This window comes from Perna viridis, chromosome 8 (assembly GCF_037379345.1).
Source record: "Perna viridis isolate PV_CMFRI_1.1 ecotype Kerala chromosome 8, ASM3737934v1, whole genome shotgun sequence".
Classification (NCBI taxonomy): Eukaryota; Metazoa; Mollusca; class Bivalvia; order Mytilida; family Mytilidae; genus Perna; species Perna viridis.
In genome coordinates this window covers 30,817,939-30,843,521 of record NC_142452.1, presented here as the reverse complement: position 1 = coordinate 30,843,521, position 25,583 = coordinate 30,817,939, and the positions used below count along the sequence as shown (strand labels likewise).

At 31.2% G+C, this 25,583-nt stretch overlaps 1 protein-coding gene across 2 annotated transcripts; it reads right to left on the bottom strand.

Annotated features, from left to right (window-relative positions):
- Window positions 1-1,325: 1,325 nt before the first annotated feature.
- LOC148610198 (DNA-binding protein RFX6-like) lies at window positions 1,326-25,493 on the bottom strand. Of its 2 annotated transcripts, XM_088542415.1 has the most exons (20): window positions 25,056-25,493; window positions 19,363-19,465; window positions 18,621-18,744; window positions 17,954-18,015; window positions 16,461-16,538; window positions 13,904-13,931; window positions 12,074-12,178; window positions 11,695-11,772; window positions 10,568-10,681; window positions 9,824-9,873; window positions 9,205-9,305; window positions 8,653-8,711; window positions 7,757-7,901; window positions 6,582-6,676; window positions 6,012-6,129; window positions 5,219-5,341; window positions 4,689-4,793; window positions 3,130-3,714; window positions 2,216-2,387; window positions 1,326-1,477 (listed from the first exon to the last, which is right to left on the bottom strand). In XM_088542415.1, the coding sequence occupies exons 1-20, from the start codon at window positions 25,279-25,281 to the stop codon at window positions 1,468-1,470; spliced, it is 2,481 nt and encodes an 826-aa protein (XP_088398541.1). In that variant the 5' UTR covers window positions 25,282-25,493; the 3' UTR covers window positions 1,326-1,467. The 2 variants fall into 2 exon arrangements, with proteins under 2 accessions (XP_088398541.1, XP_088398542.1); XM_088542416.1 differs by lacking the exon at window positions 1,326-1,477 and having other exon boundaries at window positions 2,146-2,387.
- Between the last annotated feature and the right edge of the window lie 90 nt (window positions 25,494-25,583).

Sequence of the window (25,583 nt, the reverse complement as noted above, 5' to 3'; positions counted from 1 at the left end):
TCCAAGTCCTCATTGAACCTAGGACATAACAAGCATGGTGTCACACGTGTTTACCTGTAAATAAATGAAGTGTACCACGCGTGTAAATTTCATTGAACCTAGGGCATAACAAGCAAGGCGTCACACGTGTTTACCTGTAAATAAATGAAGTGTACCACGCGTGTAAATTGATTAATACATGTATTTTCAGATAAAGTCAGGTGCACTAGGGTAACTTAAGGAGGTAGACCTGGGGTAAGGGACACAACTCTTACAAATCATTGGAACGTAGACGACAGGGACTACGTGTTAAACACTCTGTGAATAATAAAGCAACAAACAGTAAATACTGTGCCCGGGCTTGTTTCTCTTCATTAACTAGTACCAATCGACTTTAAGGAGGTAGACCTATGGTAAGGGACGTAACTCATGAAATTAGTGATATGTTTGTATTATATTCAATTTCACCAAAGCCTCTCAAGCTTTTGTTTGAAGCAGAAGTTAATTTGATGCTTACATAAGATTGATGTAAAATGCAGAATACAAACGTTCCAATGATTACCCTAGGTCTACCTCCTTGATTAATGTTTACTTTTTTGCGTTTCGCCTGGTACGTCGTTTGAATGGAACGAAATGCATCATGAACAATCGCAAAGCTTTAATAAGTTATTCTATTTCACGAAAGTCTGAACAAGGAAAATCCGGAATATTTACAAAACCCAATCCCGGGCATGATTCTACAACACCACTCTTATAATAATAATCGCCACCCCCAAAAGACTCCTTTTTTGAAATCTACGATACAATCAAGTCATGGAATCTTTTATCACACGATATCTGATCACCGAGCACATTTAATATGTTGGTAAAAACTTATCTACGTAGCCATGATATAAAGCGTCCTTCGTATTATTACTGCGGCTGTATCGAATTGAACAAGTGAGTTGGTTTGCTAAAGCTTAAACAAGCTTGTTATTTAATCCTATTGATTTCTTTCGTAAACATGTGTATTGAACTGTCAAGATGTTTGTTATTTTTCAATGAAATATGTTAAAGAAAATCTTAAGTCAAACTAAAAAAAAAAGAAAAAAGAGTGCACGAGTAGGGTAGGAGTAACAATGTATATTGTACCTGCTTTTGATGTTGGCGAACAGGACATACACTTTTTAGGTGCCGTCTTAATTATGTCACCCACTATATTGTTTTTTCTCCTAGCTTGCCGTCGCAATTTTGTAAGCACAACTCCTCGGCAACTACTGCATCAAATTTTATTGAAATTTAGTAGGTACATGATAAACATGTATGTAGTTGTGAAATTATTTCTGAATTTTGTGGGAGTTACAGCATTTAAACTATGGAAAGGGGGAGACATACGTTTTTTGTAGACGAAATCAAATTTTGATTTGTATTTTTAATGTTTGGTGTCGTTCTGTACATCATGTAAATCTCGTTTACTTTGTTTTGTTGTCCTTCTACATTTGTCTTATTTCATACCAGTCTATGAATATAAAAAAAACGATTATTTTATTTATTTTACGTCCTATATGTGTATTCAATAACAATGTACTTAATTTAAACACTATGCTTTGATTGATTGTTTGTTTGTTTGGTTTTTGTCTTTTTTGTTTTTTGTTTTTTTTGTTTTTTTTTTGGAGGGGGTGTTGAATGACAAAGCAATGTACTTATAAACCGTGAAATGATTTTCTTCCCGCACTCACTCATTAATGTGACGATGAAACTTACACACCTTCCCTAATGACGCATCGTAGTAAATTTTGATGACGTATTTTGATTGGAACAAAATTGTTTAAAGAATAGCTCATAAACGCAATAATTTTCACCCCATGCATAAATGTACTGTGTGACAGATTCTTGGATAAAACCGAATCATTTTGGTTTTCTATCGTACTCAAGACAAATTCCAAACACGCCGATTATGGCCGTATTGTACATGTACATGTCTAATACGAAAAAAAAGCGATACTGAGGTGAAGTCATGGATTACATGTATAAAATATAAACATTCATTACAATGTGCATGTAGGAACTGGTTCTTCTTATTTTCTTATTTATGAGTTTTGTGTTCTAAATGTTTTTTTTTATACATTTAGTTTTAGTAGATATTTTAATACGAATTCATGTTATTCAACCTGCATATGGAATTCATAATTATAATACTTTTATTTGAAAATTTGAGCAAACAATAAATAAGCATTTCATAGCACACGAAGGTCACCTGAAGGTTGCAGTAAGGTATGGTTTTGTCATTGCTGAAAGCGATGATCCAATTGGTCCTGAATATAGGTCATCTTGATAGAATAATGGATCCTGGCGGCCATATTGCGCAGATGGTTGGGCTATGTCCATAAAAGTACTATTGTAACCGTTTACAGATAGGTGACTATTAACTAAAAGAAAATTGAGACAACTGTGTTATTTGTAAATACATAGTTCTCCTAATAGATTTTTTTATTTCAAAAAAATCAGTGTTATTTTACTACATTTCGAACTATCCTCTTCCAGTGTACTAGGTCCATTAAACAAGACATTGAATACGGTTAAGATTGTTATGATTTATAGGTCACGACTCTTGAGCAGATAAATTTTAATCACGTAAAGAAGGAACATTCACAATGAGAAAAGAACGTCCATCATTTTTTTCAAAGTCAGCAAATGTCAATTTCAATTATAGGAACAAAGGAAGGTGTTTAATTTCCATAGAATGTTTATTTATAGGTTCTTTGTGCTGAATATGTCGATGCGTCAGTAATAAGAATATTAAAACCGTCTTTCAAATATGGTAAAATTCGATGAAAAGAGATAATGGGGCATTAGTCAAATGTTATCATTCTTGTATTTAAAGGACAGTAATTGATAACTATATGTAACTTCCGGATTTCTTGTTGTGTTTTAGTTACATGTTTGGGAAAAAAGGAAAAGGTCTTTGATAAGCACCCTTAGAGCAGAACATTCTTCACCTTTCATTGAACAATTGAATCATTTGTTCTTTCCTTAATGAATTCTAAGTTCCTATGCTTAAGTGAGTCAAACGCTGATAATTATTGTGACCATATGTGTCCCAAGTAAACATAATTCAAAATGCTACGGTCGTATCATGCTGTACTCTGCGAAGTGCAAACATGTACTTACGTGTATTTTGGTAATTATCGTGATGACTCCTGTAATATGAACGATGAGAATCAAGCGAAGCTCTATTCAATGCATCCTGATAAGCCGCCCCTCTGAGGAATGATCCTTTATTTAAGCTTTCATAGGGTGTAGGCAGTTTGTTGTAGCTGTAAGCTGTATAATGGTCATGATAACTGTGAGGACGACTATCTGGTGTCCAGTAAGGACTCGGTTGTGGAACATTGGCACTAAATGGAATGTGAGTGAAAGTCTGGCTATGAGAGTCTGAATAAGGAGGCATTCTGCTGGCTGAAAGGCTACTGTTTGAGCCAATGATATCATTATATGAATTAAGTCCGTACTGTGAGAGGTAGGTTGGTCTGTCAAAGGAGGGGCCGTTGAACGGTTGATAGTGTTTAAGGGGCGAGATCGGAAGGGTCGAATTGGTCATGCTTCCTCTGCATGATTCTTCCGGAAACGATAAAGCACATTGTTCACGTATTGTTGCAGGAACAGGTCGAGAAAATGCGGTCCCAGCCATTGGCATGTAATTATTATTGACAGGTACAAGTCTGTTATCGTCATGGTGTCGAATATCTGCTTCATCTAGAAGACAAGAATTTTTTTAGATGAAATTTGCTACATTTTTCATTCCTTTTTCGATTTGACTTCTGTACTTTCAACAAACATAGACATATTTTATAGGTTAGAACAAACTTTTTTAACTTTTTTTTAAAAACAAGACGAGTTGCGTGACAAAACTTCAGATAAAAAGTACAAGAAATCCAGGAAAAAGAATAATATCATAGCCCGCAAGATATATTCTTCCTGATAATAGTACTATCTTACATGTACCAAACAGCCGGTTATCTTAAATATTATATGGTCGTTAAAATTCCATCAATGCATAACCTTAGGGAATTCAGATTTCCCAGATCGTATTTCTAGAATAAAGAAAATGGCTTAATTTGGTTTCAATCTACGAAAAATACTGCCTGTAAAATGTCATACAATTAATCATTGACAAAAAGATTTTTATAAAAGAAAAAGAAAACAAAAACGATGTTATTCGCCGTAGCCTTATATGTAGATTTTTTTTACATTATTAGCCATTAGAGCCACTTGAGGATGCTGACGTAAAAATTATTCTGTTTGACTGAATTATTATTTACATGTTTAAGATCAAGAAGCGAAAAAAGTACCCGAAAAACAATAACCTTTGGCCTTTCAGGGACAATTATGAAATATAAATACATAATAATATTTTTCTAGACAGAGATCAACACTTCAAGAACAGTGATTTGTGCAAGTCTTTGTTATACAATAATAATAACACTATATATATATATATATGCTACCTCCCTCCCCCGGCATGTTGTAGATTCGGACATTTTATTCTTATTTTTTGTGATACTGTAAAGGAAAGTGACACACCACATTATTTTCAACATTTCATTTTGTAAGGTCTTGCGTTGTATTATCTTTATTAACACACAGTCGGTTAGGTCTCAATAACTAAAGCAAGACATCGCAATTGTATGCGAATTTTCAGCTTTATCAATAGCTGCATATCAACGAACCTGCACTATCGTAATGCCCATCGCTGTGTTTCCTCTTTCTATTCTTTGGGGAATGTTGAAGTTTGGACGATGGTGTTCTGTGCTTTGCCTGCATTTTGATTTCCTCTTTAAAAATATATTAAACTGTATATAACTTATTTGAATATAATGCTACCGGCCTTTGACAAATTCGATGAATGTAATTCGGCCTCACGGCTAGAATGTACATAATTTCCGCCACATTTCCATATATCGATAATATATCAACCGATTTTAGGTCAGTAGGTTAAAGTTCAAGGCCGCAGTTTCTAAAATTTATATTTTGTTCTCCGAATGGTGAGCAACGAGTTTGCTTTATGTTATACTGAAACAGACTATAAACTTGATTAGTAACTGTGTTCCGGTTATGTTTTTTTTTACATTGTATTGAAGGTTTGTATTAAATCAATTTAAGGTGAATCAAAATGTTTGAATTAAAAATGAAATATAATTCAAATTTATAAGTCAATTATTATAAAACGACTATTACAAGTGGATTCAACTCATATTACCTGCATTTTTCATGATGCGTTTGATATTTTTCTGAAGATTTTGTTCTTTTGTCTGTTGTTGCTGCGTTTCCATTACAAGAAATACATATTCATCAAACATTAAATGAATTAGATGAAAAGAACCTGAAAAAAAGGATAAAGTAAGTGAAGCCATTTAAGTTCGGAAAATTGTATAAATTATGTGCAAAAGGGGGACATAAGTTACCGCACTGAGATTATCAGAAAATATCAAATTATGATAATTTCCTTCGGTCTAACATAGAAGTAAAATTAGTACCAATCGTGTCTCTAGAAGCGAAATTGCATTTTGTTTAATAACACTGAGAGTTGAAGTTTGACTGATTCTTCATAACGTAAATAAATATATTTATATAACGTCAATGCTTTGAATGTGATCTTAAAGGGAAAAATGTAATTTAAGCACGTAAATTAAAGAAAACCAGAACGAAGTGTTAAAAAAATAAAACGTACAAAAAGTGGTGCTCGCTGAAATCAAACTGTATTCTGTGCCTTAGCAGTCATTACATTTTAAATGTTATTTCACTGTAGACTGACCAAAAAAAAGGAAAAAAAAACAAACAAACAAAACGCTACATTCCCAAATTATGCGAAAAATAGGTTAATTTTGCTCATATTCTCGAACCTTGGTTCCCTTGATTGTACATGTGTGAAGGGTTGTAAAATGGATAGTGTCGAATGGTGTATAGATAGACGGAAAGTTAAAGTATCCTCAAACATCATGCTAAAGATGGCTATCTGCCAGAAGTAAACTTAAGCAAATTGAGATGCTCACCAAAACTTGTTGCATTATGCAATGTTAGATCCCTCATGAATAAGGATGTAAAGATTGTCCACTGTAGTAAAAACCTTGCTGCTCTCTCTTTAAATGTTAACTTAGTTACTTTCTCAGTCTGAAAATATTTTGGAAGTTATCTGATTTTTACCTTCTACATAAAAAAAAAAACAATATTAATTGCAATATTCCTCATCATTTACTGATGTTCATGCTTGGCGATTAAATTTTTGGTCAGCCTTGTTGCCTTAGTACAAACATTTATATGATGATATGATAGTGTGAGATCAAATAAACCTCCAAGTGAATTTTACTAGTATGCAACAAGAGAGGTCATATGTTTCTCAAGGTCTTGAACTTCATTGCTTTATTCATTTTATGTAAAGAATCATGGATAAAACTCTGCTTGGATAATAAAAGAATCTGGAGACAAACACATATAATGATCTTCAAAACGAATCTCCGTTGCTATGGTGATGCAGATTGAACACAATCAAACGGAATTTGTGGTATATATAGTTCGCTGTAATATCGTCTTCATTTCACGGTAATTTATATACCATGCCTTACCTGGAGAACACATGTGTCAATGATGGTATCTAACCATTCTGTGTATCCTTCTATTGGTGCCTGTTTCGTGAGCAAATTCTGGAACTCATCAAAAACTGAAAAAAATATATGGCAAATTTTATGCTACTCGACGAAGGCAATTTATTTCGGCTACTCAATTATGGCAATTGTGGATCGTTATGGTGTATCCATCATCACCATGAAAACTGATTTATTCAACGGGTCATAGTTTTCCTTTCCTCGTTTGTCTACCCTGGACTTGACTTTTATGAGCAACTCGGCGGATGTTTCTAGAAAAGCAGAGAACGCTTACCATACCGGTGAACGTGGTCCATGATCCCAGTTTTTAGTGCAGTCCGAGTTGCTCATTTACTTTTGTTACTTTGTATGTATGATTTTAGTTACTTTATGTTCTTTGTTGTGTATGTTTGTTTTTTTCCATGTCTGGTCTTTGTCCTTGGATTACACTCTTTTGATTACCGCTATAACATTGGTTCCCTTGATTACTCTTTTAAACAACAGTTGGAGACTGTTTACTCTTACTCTACGATTTTTTCACTGGAAGGGATAATATAAAACAAGCATACTGCAATAACAGAATGGGGGTCTGATTATTTTTACTACCAGGGACTTTTATAAGAGTTTGACGGTACCAGAATTGATACGAAAGAGGGGGATACAATTACAAATGTATCATTGTAAACTTATATATCTAATGAAGTTTTATGATTTAAACAGATCCATTATGATATATTTAATGTAAATGATTAGAAGGGGCTTGTGTAAATTATTGAAATCATGATTGAGTTGATGACGAGTTTTTTATACTAACAATCAGGTTTTGAATTCCGATGCGGACGTAATAGGACTATTTAGTCACGTCAAAATCTAAATATATGGTATAAACATGAAAAAATTAAACAGGGAAGATTCACATGTACAATGCAGTGAATGGAATATAATTCAATTGCATTTATAAATTATTGATGTGAATAGTTTAGTTGTACGTGGTGTAGAAGTGCTTACTTGTTAAAGCGACACTACAAGATGTTTATTTGTGAAAAACATGTATTTTTTTCCAGAACGAAATTGACGTGCAATCAATATTTCATGAATAATTGAGGAAACCACGAATATTATTGGCAAGTCTTTAATTGCCAAGCCTCCATACTTACAGTCCTGAATGGACTCCTTGAATTTTTCTGTAGAGCTGGGTTCAACGAAACCCGCCTGACAACAAATCTCCATAAAGTTTATTTCGGCTATATCCTCGATCATTTGATTTGATAGGTCATGGTTCATCAGAACATTGCGTGTGGTCTGAAGATAAACAAAACTAATAAACATGATGATAACTGTTATAAATTATTATCATAAAACTGTCATAAATTTAATAATGTTGTATTATAAAATGACTGCTGTAACACTTTTAAAGTAACATGTATAATTATACTGAAATGTGTCACGGAGTTAAAACTGCACCTAGGATGGACGAAAAGATACACGGCTTTTTTTCTCGGATGAAATAAAAAATAACGACGGTCCATCTGTTCATTTGATTCAATGATTTTAGTTACTTTATGTTCTTTGTTATGTATGTCTGTTTTCCATGTCTGGTCTTTGTCTCTAGATTGCATTCTTTTGATTACCGCTATAACCTTGGTTCCCTTGATTACTCTTTCTTAAAAAAGGAGGACACACAACCAATCTGTGACTATTGATTAAATGGGAGAGTATATTATAACACTTTTGATTTTTGCAGTACTTTCGTCAATCCCCAAGTCAAGATCCATTCGTTTGAAAATTCAATCCCTGGTTCCCTTTTAAAAATGTATAAAGAATTTAAAATTTTCAGACATCCAATGTATGATAAATAAAACCAACAATAATTGTTACCCAGTACAAATAAGTATGTTTTAAGTTTTGCATTAATTTTACTTTTTTTTTCTTTTTTCTTTTTACGTAGAACAAGTCAGCTTCATACGAGGTCACATAAAATATACATTGCAATACGAAGTCTTTGCATCAATTGTATAAACCTATTTGCATACAATGTACAAGATGAATATACCTGTGCTAACTGTATGAAGGATATTTGTCTTTTTATACTTTGTATGAAGCTTTTCGAAACTGAAAAAAAAGTGAAGAAACATTAATATAAATTCTACATGTAACATAGTGTAAAACTCGCGTGGCATTTGGTGTGATTTTGTCATTGCATTCCTATTTTAGTTTGTTTAACGGTAAGAATCTTCTATCTAATTACGTTACACTCCAACTCGTAGAATGAAAACTTTCGACGTATCGAAGCCCCAAAAAAGTTTGATCTTGATTTACTCATTGAAGTGAAATGGCAGTGAATTCTTATTAGATATTGTTTTCATCAAATGTTTAATATAAGCAGATTGCCTTTCATGTGGTTTTGATAAAACAAGATTTTTTTTTCACCGACATGTATCCTTAGTTAAATTTTGTAAATCCTTCATATTAAGTAATTTGCATTTCACTTCCGTTCTGTTCAGTAAGGGATGCTGGAATTTATTTATTTTTTTTTTATCTTGCCCCGAAAATATGTAAGATAAATATGTAGTCAACAGAGTGAAACATTTGTAACTATTTTTACCTTCTAACTTTTTGGCCATAAGGTGTTCTGGTGAATCTTCAAGTGCGTTTTCTATCCAATAAGGCAATTTCTTAACAAATGCTTTGATTTCACCTGCTAAGCTGAAAGTATTCATAGCAAATTATCAAATAGTATTTAACACGTTTGTTTCTTGCCTTTAAAAATCATTCTTTTGCGAACTATTGCATATTACAGGATGATGAAAAACATTTTTAATTTGAATTTAAATAAGGCGAATCAAATCATTCTATGATAAAAACAAACAACCATAAAATCTGTACTTTACTTATGTGTTCGTTTTCCAATACTATTTTTTTTTATTATAGCGTATGAAATATTTCTAAAGTATTGATGTGTAATTACAGTACAAGACAAAACAAAACTAAAAATATGATACTAGGATGTTATCATTTCATCATAGTAAACGAATACCCGTTACGTAATTCATAATATATAAAGATACTAAGCAATTTTATAGATATTTACATTCAAGTTTAATTTAATACAACAACAATCACAAGGATGATACTCCAGCAAAGAAAAATAACACACATCATAGGAAATATCCCAGCAACTATTTTCAATAACCTTTTTACTATGATTTGTGTGGTAATATTACCTTTCAGGAAGATCTTGTATCGTTGTTGGTATTAAAACATCAATCAAGACCTACAAAACAATACATCATCATTGAGTTATATCACTAAATGTTGGTTCACAACTTACCGCGCATACCAAACTTAAAGTATCAAGGTCCTGGTAACTTTAAACTTGAAAAGGAGAATATCAAGTTGTTTCGTATTTTATTTCTTGCATCTTTCTTTGACTTGACTTCATGCTCTTACTTTTTTTGTAATGTACATACAATAGGTAATAGACGTACATAATAGCTTAAAAAGACTGAAAATTATTCAAATATTCATCGATGCTTCAGTAATTTGATGATTTCGTAAATTTAAAAAAAAATTGTGCCCATAAATACAATTTGCGCCATATGCCAGCCCCATAGCCCATTTCCTGTGTTAAATTCTCGATTTTCAGTAGTGTTACTATAGTTTTCATGAAATTGTCTACTGAAACTTTATATTGTTGAATTTTAACACTCTTTTGATAAAATATAATGTATAATGTTGAAGCAAGTACTTTCAGGCAATTAACAATTCTTCCCAATGAAAGTAAAGCCCTTTATACAAAATCCCAATTCCTTATCTACCTATATACTATAGAATGAAATTTTATTCCTGCCTACCTAGATACCCATGTTCTGAGTTTTGCTTAGACGAACCACAAACAAAGATGTTATTATGTTTGGCCTTACTTTATTTTCATTTTAGCGGGATTTGTACGTAATCAGTACACTTACTTTATATAGCACAGAATCACAGAGACCTATTATATCTGCAATCATATCAGCTTTAAGGATATTCAGTAAATGTTCTGGCATCCCTTGCCAGAAATGAAGTAAGAAGTTTTGTACCTGAAAATAAACATTAGTCTGCTTTAAAAAAATCATCTTTACATTACGTATTTGTAGTATTGTACATTTGTTCCCTCCTTCAAGAAATATTATAGTAACACGGAAAAGATAAAAAAAAATGTTCATGGTTTAAATAAATTTGTAGTACGAAAACGGAGAAAATGTAGACGGACTTATGAGTAAACCTGTATTATATCTAATACGGTTAATTTTTGATATAAAACTGTAACTAAGTACAAAGTACTAAATTAATAATACAGAAATAAAGTATGAAGTTAGATTGTCAATAATAGTAATATGTATACATATACTGTAAAAGTACTTATATTCGTGGGTATCAAATTTCGTGGTTAAAGGGAAAAGCACAAGATCGTGGATTCTTGAATTCGTGGTTTTGATGATCCTGTCATTCAATTTAAAGAAAATAATCCTTTACGTTGGGAATGAAATTTCGTGGCTTACCTTACCCACGAGAATTGGTACCCTACGAACAACAGTACTTTTACAGTAATAAATAAGTACTTTTTAATAGATTTTTGTTCTGCTCATGTTCCGCAGATGAATTTTTCAGTTTGTACTTATTCACATATATGTTAATATTTTAGATGGTTACCTTTACATGTATGTACAAAATAAATAAAAATAAATTAAATTCAGAACCACTTAATCTATAATCAACTTTTTCTATAAGTTACGTCACGACTGTTTTTTATTTCACTTTTGGCAACAACAAAAAAAAAGTTATTTCTACTCATTATGTAGGTTTAACAATTTTTTCATCCAATGAAATAAGTTAAGCGCTCCAAATTTTTTTACACTGTTTATTACAATAACTACACTATAACATAACTTTTTAAATTATCTAACAAAACAAACCAATACACAGAACTGAACAAAATGTTGTCAAAGTATTAGATTGATGATTTATCGGACATTACTATCGTAATTCTTTATAATTTAAAACTACGGAAAAGTACAATTCCTTGATTTCTATGATTCCATCTATATCTTACCTCATCAAAGTTTGCACTAATCACCGTGTCCAGTATTCTCTGACAATGTGTGCGGTACATCAAAATAAAAGTATATAGCTGTAAGAACAAAATGATTCAAACGTATATTGCTTTATCTCTTCGAAAAATCATATTGTAGGCGATATCAAGAGTATGAGTACAAAGTTGATTGATAATGAAATAATTAGAATAATCTTCATCATTTTACTTATTAATGCATTAAAGAGATATATCAAAGCATTCTGTCTAGCAAGGAAGCTCATTAAAAAAAAAGTTTTTAAAAAAGCTTTTTTTTCTCGTACAAATACATCAAAAAGCAAATTAAGGACGGTCGTCGGGTCAAAATTGTTCTTTCTTTTCAATGTTGAACTAGCATTACCTTATCACGGTCAACGCCATCTTCAATTATCAGATTATTTGCATCAGGAAACTCTGGAAGCAATGTACCCGTCTTCGAACTTAGGGAATACTTTCTATTTGATCCCTAAACATTACATAATAAAATGCTACATAAAATACCATAATTTGATGGTTTGCATAGAAAATCTTTTCAGCGATAGGTCCAACGTAATTTAAAACATTATGAATACATGTGTTGCAATTGTGCCAGCAGTATATATTCATTTAGATATTTAATTTCATTGTTTATTTCTCATCTGGGCAGGATAGGTTATTTTTGATATACTAACTTTGCGCTATGATTAACGTCGATCGGTCCCCAGTTCGCTATTCAAATAATTTCAAACTAAATAAGGCTTTGATAAATAGACATATTTTAATATTGACTTTAATCGAAATTTAGCAATTTATTTTTTACCAAGCTTCGCTGTTCATGAAGCTACCCCAAAGTTGGTAATATTGCGTAACCTGGTCAAAAATTAAAAAAAACAATCCTTAGATAAGACAGACTTAATTGTGCACACTTTAAAATAATAAACATTCGTATAAGAATTTGCCATTATTGTATGAAATTATTTTAGTTTGTCAGAATTTAATTCTAATAAGTTTCTTAGAGAATATATATAGAGAACTTGTAAAACATCACGACGATACGAAATGGAGTATAGATGTGCGATCTACAATATTTTTTAATCAAGCACATTTATGCAGTTACATACATTGACATACTTATGATAAAAGGATGCCTGTCTATTAATAATCAATACCATATATTAATTTGATCTTTGTGCTAAAGGTAAACGCAGTAGGCACTTGAATAAGCTTTGACAACGGATCAAATACTTAGATTTTAAATGTACAAAACCAAACAACAAATACATTATAGTTAAACAGAGACCCAAAGCGTCCCGATTATAAGTGACAAATTAATGTAAACTTAATATATAAATATGTTTTGATATACTTTAACTTTATTTACTTAATGTGTTGACCACAGGATTAAGAATGATATCAATCTAGCGCTATCGAAGAATAAATGATAACATTCTTCAATCACCTATACACAAATCATTTTACGCGCTATCTGTGTACACCTTTCACATCATTAATGTGACTATTTATCAGCATCTTGGTAATTATGGTCAATATTCACTATGACTTCCAAAGTATTTTGAGAGGGAATCTCATATCATGTGTTATAAGTTTGATCATTAACATCGTCTATTTATCAAAACTTAGGACAGCTCTCGGAATTGTTCAAACAGAGAGATAGATCGCAATACCAATGATGATGTACGAAATTTTCTCGTGTCAGTAAGTAGTACATGGACTTAAAAAAAGAGGTATTAGATCAAATGAAATGATCAGAGTAATTGATCCTGAAATGACTAAAGTAGTTCTTCTTAAATTTTCTATTCGAAACTTTGACAATATTTTGTGAGGTCCCATTTACGCAGTTTGGTAAGACATCCAGTTGCATTCCCATCGAAATTTTCATTTGAAAACAAAATTTATAATTGAAATAAACATTGAAAATTTCGTTTTAAAAATTCGACCTTCTAATAAATCATCGAATTAACTGTACAGCTTTCAAACTGACGTGTTTGTTACAAAGCATAACAGCTACTAGCAACAAATAAAAAGAAGGCCCGGAGTAAATATAAATAAATACTAGTGTGTTACAGGTTTGATATAGGTGTGGTCGTGTAGCCATATTTCATATATCCCTTCACATTTTTCACTTGTGCAAATTTAGTACAGGATTTCTTTTTACATATTAATGAAGTACAAAGTAATGCAAAATATCTACCTCTGTTTTTATTTTCACACCAGAAAATCTGAAACGATAAATTGTAATTTTTAGCATTAACAATGCAAATACACGTAAGACTTGCTGTTTCACTTAAAGGCGGAACCAAAACGGCCCGGGATCCAAAATTTATTTGACAAAATGAAAATGTCATCATTAACCTTAAAAAAAAACAAGACTTTTTCCGGGTTTCTGAAGTTGTTATTTTTCAAAAGAATTGAACAGCCTCGGCTTTAGAGAATATTACGTATAAGTGTTAAGTAGCACTCCAGCTAAGAATCATGCAAAATGTGATTCATGGGTAAAAAGCCTACATATTTTTATTTTTGATATTTTGTTTGAATTGCCATAGTAAACAGAAATAAACATTCAGTTTTTATATAACCCGTGTTCTTAGGAGATAAAAATTATACAGAATGCAATGATTGTAGATTTCAAAATTTAAGGGAGATAACTCTGACACCAAAATACAATAGAATCTATTGGATTTTCAATTTTGATTATCTCCTAAGAGCAGGCAGATTTGAATGAACAATTACACATTTCATAGTGTAGACCCATAAAACAACTTAATTACAAAAATAAAAATATGTAGCCTTTTTTGGGGTGTATCACATTTTTCAGATTTTGCATGATTCTTACAAAGACAGTTACTTAAAATAGATGAAAGGTGTTCACATTTGCTATTAATTCTGCTAAAATGGGACTGTATTAATCTATTTCAATATAGTCTTGTATTCAAGTGGACTTTTGAGGACTTGACTTATCTGTTTTATATTTTTGTTTAATATTCTTTTTCTAATTTTGTCGAAATATCAAGAAATTACAGAGATAAGGGCTACATTTGTTTAAAATATTGTCAAGATATAAACAACGTATTCAAAGCCCGAGTTTAAAATCGTATCCCCACCTGAACTAAATATAAACTAACACAAAGAGATTGAATTACCTTTGTGATGTATTTTTATTAATTTTATGTTGACAGGGAGGGCAACTTAACATCATCCCAAGATTGTGCATTTTGATATGAAGCTATTTTTTACAAATACCAAACGACTGAAGCCACAGTTGAAAACATATACCAATCGTTTTGATATTGCAACTTCAATATGCTGTGCACGTAATGTATTTCAAGGTGTAACCTTACACCAGCAGCATTAGAATCAAATATATAGGTCTAAATCCCCCAAAACAGGAAGTACTCAAAACCAAACCTATCGAAAGAGACAGCAAATCCGTAACCAGAAAGTTCTATCATTTGAAATACAAGAAATAAAGCCTCAGTATTCTAGGTACTTTTTACAAAGTAAATGTGACAATATTATTACAGGACAGTCGCACAAGCAAACACATTATGTCGTTTCCTTCAAATCAGGAGTATATCACATAAAAATTCACTTTTGAGCACATTCGGAAAAGTGCAGATATATTTCAACTATGAACAGTAAAAATGAAAAATACCCTAACGAATTGTACTACTAAATACTAGAACCCTAAATTTTAAGCTTTCATTAAAAAAAAATACATATATTATCAACAAACTTGCCAATGCATCTATATAGAACTGTACTTTAAGTAGAGATTAAGCCAGCACAGCTGTCAAACCGTTCACGTTGGGAACACGACATTGTATTGATTTTGCCCTAATTAGTAAATTTATTTTCCATGTATGCGATGTTTGAGCTTTGTTTAACACTATCTGTCAGTCTGATAACTGGCTACAGTCAGAGGATAAGCACTTAGTTTTTATAGAACTGCGTTGAAAGCTTTTAACCTTCCCACTCAAAGAACGAGATATGAGAAATTATTTCGATAATATGAAGTTTGTGAGTGTTCTTTAAATATACCCAGGTGTGAATTTATACCATAATTTAAGTTACGAGAATATGTTGGGTTATCTATTTTATCTTATATGTATTTTGGTGTGTTCGTATAGCATTCTTTGAAACAGATGGATTAGTCAACTGACATTTTCGTGAATTGAAGCACACACTGAAATTCGTATCCTCGTCGCTACATTTAGTATAGTCATCCTATACATACTGTGAGATACAACTTCAGTCGAAATTAAGAGGTAGATAAACGGAAGCTCTATTGTTTGTACGTGAATATAACGTATACATGCTTTTCATGTAAATCCGTTACTACCGACACACCAATATACTGACACATGACTAAAAGTATGCGTTATGAAAGAAACATGACTCTATAGCATTTCTATGTATAATCGTAAAATATTTATTCTAATTTGTGAGTAGTCAGTGAAGTTTTTCTTTCATTAGCATTGCTAATTGAATTAAATATTATAATTTAATTGTAAATTTTTCGTCAGTATATGATACCTATCTTCATGTGTTTTGTCAATTTTGTTTGTGTTATGTTTTGTTAGTTAATAAAATAATTACATGCTTTTAATTAATTTAAATTTTCCTGCCGATGTTACTTTTTTATTACTTACATAAAAAAGTAATGTACATGTCATATTTACAAGAATAAGGTGTTTATTACGTCGTCAAGAGTAAATGCAGCATTATATTTCTAGATATTATCTACTTACCTAGTAAGCCCTTTGCCCGAATACACGGAGTGATAATATATAGAGGTCTCTTTAATTCCTATACCATAGTAGTGATACCTAGAAGAAAACAGCATACTTCAGAACATCTTGACATATTCATTATGAAGTCTGTAGACTGGCAAAATAAAGGCCTAAAATAGCGTTTTATTTGTGTGATTGTCTGCCTAGAAAATTTGTATTTAAGTATTTATAAATTATTATCATTGTTATTAGCAAGCCAAATTATTAGCAAAGTTCATGTTTTTAAGCTATGTTCACGTGCGAAAATAACAATTTCCCTACCTACCTACTCAATAGGAAAATATGCAAGTAGGCAACTATACTTGTCACGTTGGTCTTACTTGCATTTTTGTTGCTGTTCGGTTCATATGCAGATCTCTTTATTTTCAATCTTATTAATTCATGATTTCAAGTTAATTATGTATATCTAATGAAATTTTTGTAAGGTAACCGGAAGTTATGAGGTGAAATAGAAATCCTAGATTCCTATTTGCTGTTTTAACTACCTGTAAACTAACGATATTGTGTCGTATGTTGAGTTTTCTCCGGGTCTTCGAAATGCATTTTTATGTGTTATATATAGTTTTGTAATCTTTGTATCTAAATACATTAGTATTCCTATTTAGGAAATTAAAATAGGGCAGGTATGATTAAAAATATTATTATTGTGTTATTATTACAATTTATTCAATGCGAATTTCTTGCACAATCATTTTAATATCACATATGTATGAGCACAGGTTACTATAATACTGATATAAATAAAACTCTTTTTGTAAGTGTCCATTAGCATTTCCACAGATTTATCATATATTCTTAGTGATCCCTGGTTAAAAATATCATTTAACCCCAGATTAATACTTTCTTGAAATATAAATTTGAAATTATGACATATTTTTTTTAATGTTATACAATATTTGTAAAATACATTTTCAGGTAATTACATGAAATCATTATAATTATAAATATAGCAACATTCTTTACAAGGACGGGAGTCAACATCTGAACTTGTTTATTTTTTTTTAAATTGACGAAATGGAGTAAGACTATTATACTCGAAGTTACGTATAATCAATAATTATTCTAGATGTGTTCTTCAATTGTTTGAGTTTATCAATACATTTAGCCCATACTCACCGGATCAAAATATTGGGTATTGATGGACCATTAAGTGATACTCCGCCAAGTAATGGTGGGATGGGGATTTTTAAATGTTCAAACTCGAAAACTAGATGATAGATTTGCTTGACGTGTATTTTATGGTAGTAAACAACCGCCCAAATTATTGATCAATCCGTTCTCAAGCTATCACCTAGAAACCACCGAGAATATACATGCGGACGGACGGACACGCAACTTTTACAAGAGTATCACATAAAACCTCGCCACTTCATGTGGCTGGGTAAATAAACTAATTTGTACACATTATAAAATCAGTTTGTCAAGGTTTACACAATGAATATGTTACTTACTTTGACTGGCCACGAGTACCAAGGCGCCGGGTTGTTAACTTCGGAAATTTCTGCCTAATGAGCTGAATTTTAAAAAAATATTTTCACATGAAAAAAATATAATATTCATAAGTGAACCCCAGGCCATCACATATGAAATAGTCAGTCGGAATATTAAGCAAATTAAAAGAAAGGAATTTTCGTTTCAACAGATTATTACGGGTTTTCAAAGTTCAGGAACATATCAATAACCAAGGTCAATATTAAGAGTATTCAGTAGATCCAAAGATAATTTCGAGGGTTTTTAGTGTTATTTTTTTTCAAAATCTCTCAATGGTGTATTTTGTTCGAATGTATACGACAATCATCGATATTGTTTTAGTATTTAGTTTTCGGTGAATACCTTAACAAAGTGATTTTAAAGGCTATCAATATATATTCCTGTCGTGAAGGTCAGAAAATATAATTGAATGATATGCGTCTTTGATCTATGATATGCTTATGGTGAAAAAACCTTAAGACATATTGTCATTCATTCAATGTAAATTATATTGAACATGTACAATTTATAAAAGTATGTTAAGGCACGGTTCTTATCAATTATAGCATACCATTTATACACATTCTCTATTGCATACAATTTAATTCCAATGCAAGTTAAAAAATGTATAAAGTAGTTTTCAATTACCTTTCCAAAGGTTGCTGCACCTGCAGGAGTAAATTTAACCTTCTTACAAAAGTCTAAGTAGTGTGTATACAGCACGCATCGTGGAAGACATACACCTTCTGCTCTCTCATAGTTGTCTGTTAACCTGTTTAAAGAAACTCTTGTCAGTAGTTTGCAGTGAGGCAAAATTGTTGAATGCCTTGCAGCCATTGACAAAAATAAATAAAAAACTGTCAAATTGAACATCCATTCTATGCATGCTCAGATAGTTATAATGTTTCGTTTTTAGCTTTTATTCATTTGACGTTATTTGTTCGGTTTCTATTAATTATACTGTTACTCAATTTATACTATGTATTTCTCTTTTAAATTATCAGAATTGTCAGATTTATTTAAACTTGGCTTGTTAAAAGAACAAATTAACAAAAAAAAAAAACTTCATGTTCGGGAAAAATATCAAAATGTGTTTTAATATCACTTGTAAAAGAGTAATCATGGGAACCAAGATTCTAGTGGAAAACAAAATAATGTAATTCAAGAAAAAAGACCAGACATGGAAAAAGGACAAACACAACAAAGAACATACAATAGCCAAAGTAATACATACAATGTTTCCAAAAGTAAATGCGCAACTTGGACGCCACTGAAACTGGGAGTTGTTTCAGTGCATCATTGAGATTTTAAATTTATGAATAAGCTACCTATTTTACAAGGAAATGTGTCATCAAGTTTACAAAAATGTATGGTATAACCCAATACATACCACTTTAAAGTTGCAGCAACTTGGGATTGTTTTTGTGTTCCTGGTTCCGTTGTAGCACCGTCAAAATCTTTTATTTCCTCTTTACATGGGCTATGCCAGGAATCTGGAATAACACGTAAATTATAAGGGTAATTTTCCTGTGTATTGCGGCGGCCAAACTATCCTGGCAGAAATTAATTTATCGATTATTCGAAATTTAAGATATAATATTCATAAAGTTCTGCTTCTTATGATTGTTCGAATATATATTTTAGATAACAAAATGTGTAACGTTTTCTTTCACAACTTAAGTGTTCTTATGGTTATGTCAACATATTGGTATATTGTTATAACATGCCAGACTATTTATGCCCTGGTATTGGGTTGGTCCATGGTGTGCCCTATTTAACTGAACGAAAGTGCATAAACAATGATTCTTTAGCAATGTTTAGAATATTTCAAATTTTGGCTTATATTCTACAAAGTAATCAAGGGAGCCAAGGTTATAGCGGTAATCAGAAGAATGTAATCCAGACACAAAGACCAGACATGGAAAACAGACATACACAACAAAGAACATAAAGTAACTAAAATCATACATACAAATACAAGAAATGGCGTATTCATTCTTTTCATTGTTCAATCGGCATTGTTCAAGAAGTTTAAGAGTTTATATTGCATTTTTTAAAAAGTGTATTTAATTGTCAAAAACAAACCAGAAGATTAAGTAAATTAAATTATTAGGCTAGGCAATACACTTAAACAATTATACCATATTGAAAGACTCCCTTAACAGTGGTTAACATTATCCTATTGTGTAAAATTTGCATTGGAAAGCCAGTATGAAATGCGAAATCGCGATAAATGAGGGACAGAACAATTTAATGAGATCGAATGTAAACATAAAAGTCCGAAATTATATGAGAAAGAAAATGAAAGCAAACAACCGAATTTAATTTGATGAGCCATTCCTTTTTTTTTTGTTTGGTTAGTTAAATATCATAAGCAATAGCTACGGGCATCGTCAAAGTTCTATGATTAAGGACCAATCTATACAAATATCCTCTTTTGAGGTAAAATTAACATATATATGTATGTGTTTGTGTGTTTATTAATAAAAGATCCCTATTATTGTTCTGATTTTCAATTATTGGGAAACATTTAGGCTGTAATCGGACATCGGATACAATGAGTTTAAAATGTAGTTCATGGAGGCTTGTTGTCTGAAATGAGAACCAAGGGAACCCGGATTTCGAATGGTAATTAAAAAAAACATTTTCAAGAGATAACGACCAGGTATGGAAAATTTAATTACAAAACAGTCTGTTCAATAAACTGATAGGGCCTTATATAAGTTTTAGTCTTAAGTCTTTTGACCCATTAAAAGGAAATAAAAAGCTCACTTTAATTATAAAAGATATAGACTACATCGTGTCATCCAAATTCTGACTTTTTTTTACTTGCAATCGAGTATGTACAAGTAATACTTAGTGAATGTCTTTTTTGGAATATAAATGTTTGAACTGTTGTAACTAAGATATGATACAATGTTTTCAAATGAGTTGCAAACTAACGAACCAAGACAAGCACATAATAAAAGTCTCAGAGACTGCTACTACACGTTCTTATGACTACAATAGTGTATTATATTACTTTAATTTCCTAATGGGACATTTAAATCGATTTTATCATATCATAATTATAACACATATGCAATTATCATATGTAATAGATTAAATATTTTATACAGATTCTCGTTCTATCAACTATATGAAAACACATACATGTATAGAAGTATTCATGTTACCAAACACTCAACATGAAATACGTAGAATGCACATTATGGTTATAGTACTAATAGTAAAAAAAAATACAATTAATTAGTTTATTCTTTTTTGTTGATATGCTGAAAATCTTTGGCACGCTAACTAAGGGTAATTTGTTTTCTACGCTGAGGAATTTGTTAACTCTTCAAAGAAAACTATTTTGTAACTTTATTGGGGAGAAATATTGTTTTGGCCTGTATCTCTGCATGTCTGTCTTTCTGTCACGCTTTAAGCACAACTCCTCTATTTAGAACTTCTGCATCAAATTTCATGACACTTTGTAGGTAGTTATGACATGTAGTGCATATAAACTATCACCAACTCTTAGAGTAAGTTACACTAAAGATGTTTTATTGGTTTTTGCACTTTTGATGTTTTTGTTCTAATGTTTTGTCAAAACCAAAAAGGTTAGTCTATTGCTTTGCAATGTATTACATCTTACTAAAAATCCGATTTGCAAATTTGTGCATGTGATGCAATGGCAGAAAAAGCTACTATGCAAAACAAAATTTTGTATGTTTAATCAGTAAGGTTAGTGTATGCTAAACACAATGCTGTGTGATCCTTTCCCATAAGTGTTATTGACGATCCCGACAATGAGTCGTCATAATGACGAGTATTAAGTATTTAAAAGATTATGACTAGAGAATTTTATCACCGCTTTGGACACATATTCCACTCCAGTACAAAATAATTTATGATAAAGATCTACATTGACATAAAGTGTTGACGTTTTGTCTTACTAGTGACAAAAATGACTCTTCTCTTGACAAAAACTCCCTGTTTTAGAAAGATAAGTCATTGCGTTACCCCTACACGAAGACAACGCTATATAATAGGATGGATTTACGTATATAGGTCAGGAATGTTCAATGTACAGTCTACCGAAACGGGCAATAAGATATGCACCATTTGTCAAGAATAATTAAATGAATCGTACTTTAAAAAATGTATCTTTATATATAGCCGATTGATGATGTGATCTCATCCCTTTAAGTAAAGAAAATAAGCTCAACCTAATTATGTTAATGAAGAATGGATATATTAATGCTAACAACAAAAAAATTACTATGTTTCTTTTTTTTCCTGAGATCTTTTATTTGTAGCACCTCATGTGAGAAGCTATCTAGACAAAACATTCAAATTAATGATTTAAATTACCAAATACCAATCCAAATAAATTTCTGATACTGTCAAAAGTAGAGATGACATCGAGCAAACGAGGTTTTTCGTGCTTAATTCAATTTTTACAGAACACTAGTCTATAAAGAAAACCGAGTTGCATTAAAAAAAAAAACAGTACTTTCATTCTTTCCTTACATCAAACAAATCAAGAACACTACCTCTTTTAAAATGATTACTTTATAAACACCTTTTATTTCTTTTTAGTATTTCAACCAAACTAAGACTGGTAACATTATGTGTAACTGTTTCGGAATTAGAAATAGAAGTGCTTTGAAAGGTTTTTGATATGTATGAAACACCTCTTGTTTGATTAAAAACTAATTGGAGTATTAAGACATGCTAAAAGAATAGATGGATTACCTAAACACTTGCACATGAGAATGAACGAACGATTAGGACCGAATCAAAGGTTGTGATCACGTAAAAGTATTTTAACCCTGCCGCAATTTTTAGAGCCTGTCCCAAGTGAGGAATTTCTAACCTCTGTATTGTTTCGTTTTCACTTCTAGTTTACTTTTATGTTGCTCGAGTAAATAGGGGAAATTGTTTTGCTGTATAATGTTTTGTTGTTTTGTTTTGTTTCTTTTGGGGGGGGCTGCACCCTGCCCTGAGTGTGAGGGTTTCCTCGTCGTTCATTGAAGATCAATGGGAGGCCCTTAGCTAACATTTTTCATCCCAGTGGAGTTGTTTTCTCTTTGACATATTCACAATATTTCCATTGTGACTATATTACTATATTTAACATTGTGATTGAGAAGCAAGATTTATTCATTGCCATCTCTATAATGATAAAAGTTGTTTTAATCGATTCAAATTCCTTATTGAAATATTTCACTAATTTTAACATTATTGGCCCAAAATAAACATGTTATGACTAATATGGACCTCATTGATAGATAACAGCCATAATTTTAATACTTATTTAAACAAAAACAGTAAGAAAATCTGTGAATTTTTTATATTAATGATAGCGTCATCATATTTTCTGAATGAATAATATTTAAAGTATCATTTGTTGGCACAATAATAAATAAAAGATAAATATATGATAAACCATTGAACGTTGAATCTTATTTTCAACATTTTTAAATTTTCTTAACTCTTGATACAAAGTAGGTCAGTGTACAATTACATTCCTCACCATGCATGTCCTTTTAACGTAAAGTTAATATAAAGAAATAAATATTGAAATGACATAAATAATCTAATGGAAAAACTATCAAAAAAAGCTCATTCAAAACATTAGATATGTTTAATAATTGGTAATTAGATCAAAATAATGATGAAGATAACAATAATATTTCTTAATATTTTTGATAATATTTCTTAATATTTTTGATAATATTTCTTAATATTTTTGATAATATTACTAGAACGAAACTATTAGTATTGCCAAACCTACAAGTTGTATTGTAGTAACTGTATTGTTAAAGTTGACATTTCTCTTGAAATGAAATTGAACCTTTTTCAATGTCCTTTTGCAGAGTTGTACACCATTTGACACTTATAAACAAAGATGTCCTCTCTAAACAACCGCTGTAGACAGGCCCTTCGAAATTCTCGGACATTATTCGAATAAAACGTCGTTTGACAATGGGATAACGTCGCGTAAAATCATTAAACTTTTCCCGACTTTTCAAGACTCTTGAAATTTCTGAGAGGGCTGGTTGCAGCGTCTAGAGTAAAATTTCGGACGCATTGATTTCAGGATGTACAGTATAAATCCATATAATAAAATATTTGGGTTGTATCCTAATTCATTTCGAATCTTTTAACAAGAATAAATAAATAAAATTTGCCCCCCAAAAAAAGCTTGTCTCTGAATAAGTAGATACATTACAAGAACGTCAAATGATAGTTATTTTGTAAAAGTGAGTCACAATTTAAATTTTTCAAATTAGTTCAATCTTATAATCCAACATTAATTCGAGTAACAAGAGTAAAAAAACAGACTAGCAAATGAGACCAGACAAACAGAATCAGATTAGTATAAATACGATATGGAAAATGTTACATTGTAATAGCATACATGTATTCTTCACATAATTTTTAATGCGACTCTAAAAAAGCATTATATTAAAGGTCAAATAAAAAAAGAGTTTAGAATACTTAATTGCAAATGAGGACATATTCTTTTATTTAGTAATGGTTAAAATGCATCTAAACTGAATTTATTTTTTCTATATATTTTTCCCTCCCCTGATAAGGTATTTTTGTAATAGTTCCTTTAAGACGGTGATTCACGTATTTTTAAATTTTGAAGCATTGTTCTTAACTTTCCGTGTTATTCATCGTTTCCTTGATTTTGATCAATAATCCTGAATCTTAGTTTCCTGCTATGAACAAGCATTTTAAAGCACAATGGTGTTCACTTGATATATTTTATTTTATTTTCAGTCATAATATTCTTAATTTTTGGTAACACATCGGAAAGTTTCCGATCCAGGAAGGTTGGTGTTAGTTTAAGCATATCAATCTTTTTTTTCAATTATTTAATTTAATTACAAGAATTACCGCTATAAATTAGTAACAAGATACTACTTTCTACCCTGTTGATTTTATCAAATAAAATTTAGTTTTATGCATTGTTTTTATTTATTGTATTTTTCTGATTTTTTTTTAATTAAAAAAGATAATATCCTGAAATCATATGGTAAAACAATACTAAAGCTTAACGGTATTTTTACAAATAAGACGTGTTACCTTTTCCGTTACAATCTATCTTGTTTGTAACATTTCTGTTTCCGTCAATACCGCTTGTAGATCTCGCTAAAGACTCGCCGTTTTGGGTTGGCGGCATAAAATTTCTATCATCGCGATTACTCCACATACTTGTTTGTGAAAAATTAAATCCATTTGTAAGATGTCCATGCAGTTCATATGGATTTTCAGAAATAATTGGTGCAAATTGTACTCCAACGGGATCCATCTTATATTTAGTGGATGTTTGTCCTGTATATCCAGTTTGAGTTCACGATGAAAAACTTTGAATGATTCTCCCTAAACTTGATAGTAGATATCACAAGGCGCGAAATGTTGTGAAGTTTAAAATAAACACGGAACACAATACCCTTATTTTCAATTTTAATGACACATAATACGTACAGATACTAGAGATATAACCGTACTTTCAAAATAAACATTGCGGACAAATACTGATACGGTTAAGCCCGCCTTTTTCAATTATTATCCAATTGGGAGACATATTCGTGGTCGGGGTCAAATCCTAGG

Bases quoted from the DNA above. Each gene is read 5' to 3' on its own strand.
- LOC148610198 (XM_088542415.1), bottom strand. From the start codon at position 25,281: ATGGATCCCGTTGGAGTACAATTTGCACCAATTATTTCTGAAAATCCA. The intron at 19,466-25,055 runs GTAACACGTCTT...GTGTTATTCCAG, and splicing joins GATAGATTGTAACGGAAAAG to ATTCCTGGCATAGCCCATGT. The intron at 2,388-3,129 runs GTAAGTACATGT...ATTTTCTTTTAG, and splicing joins CGATAATTACCAAAATACAC to TTAATAGTCACCTATCTGTA.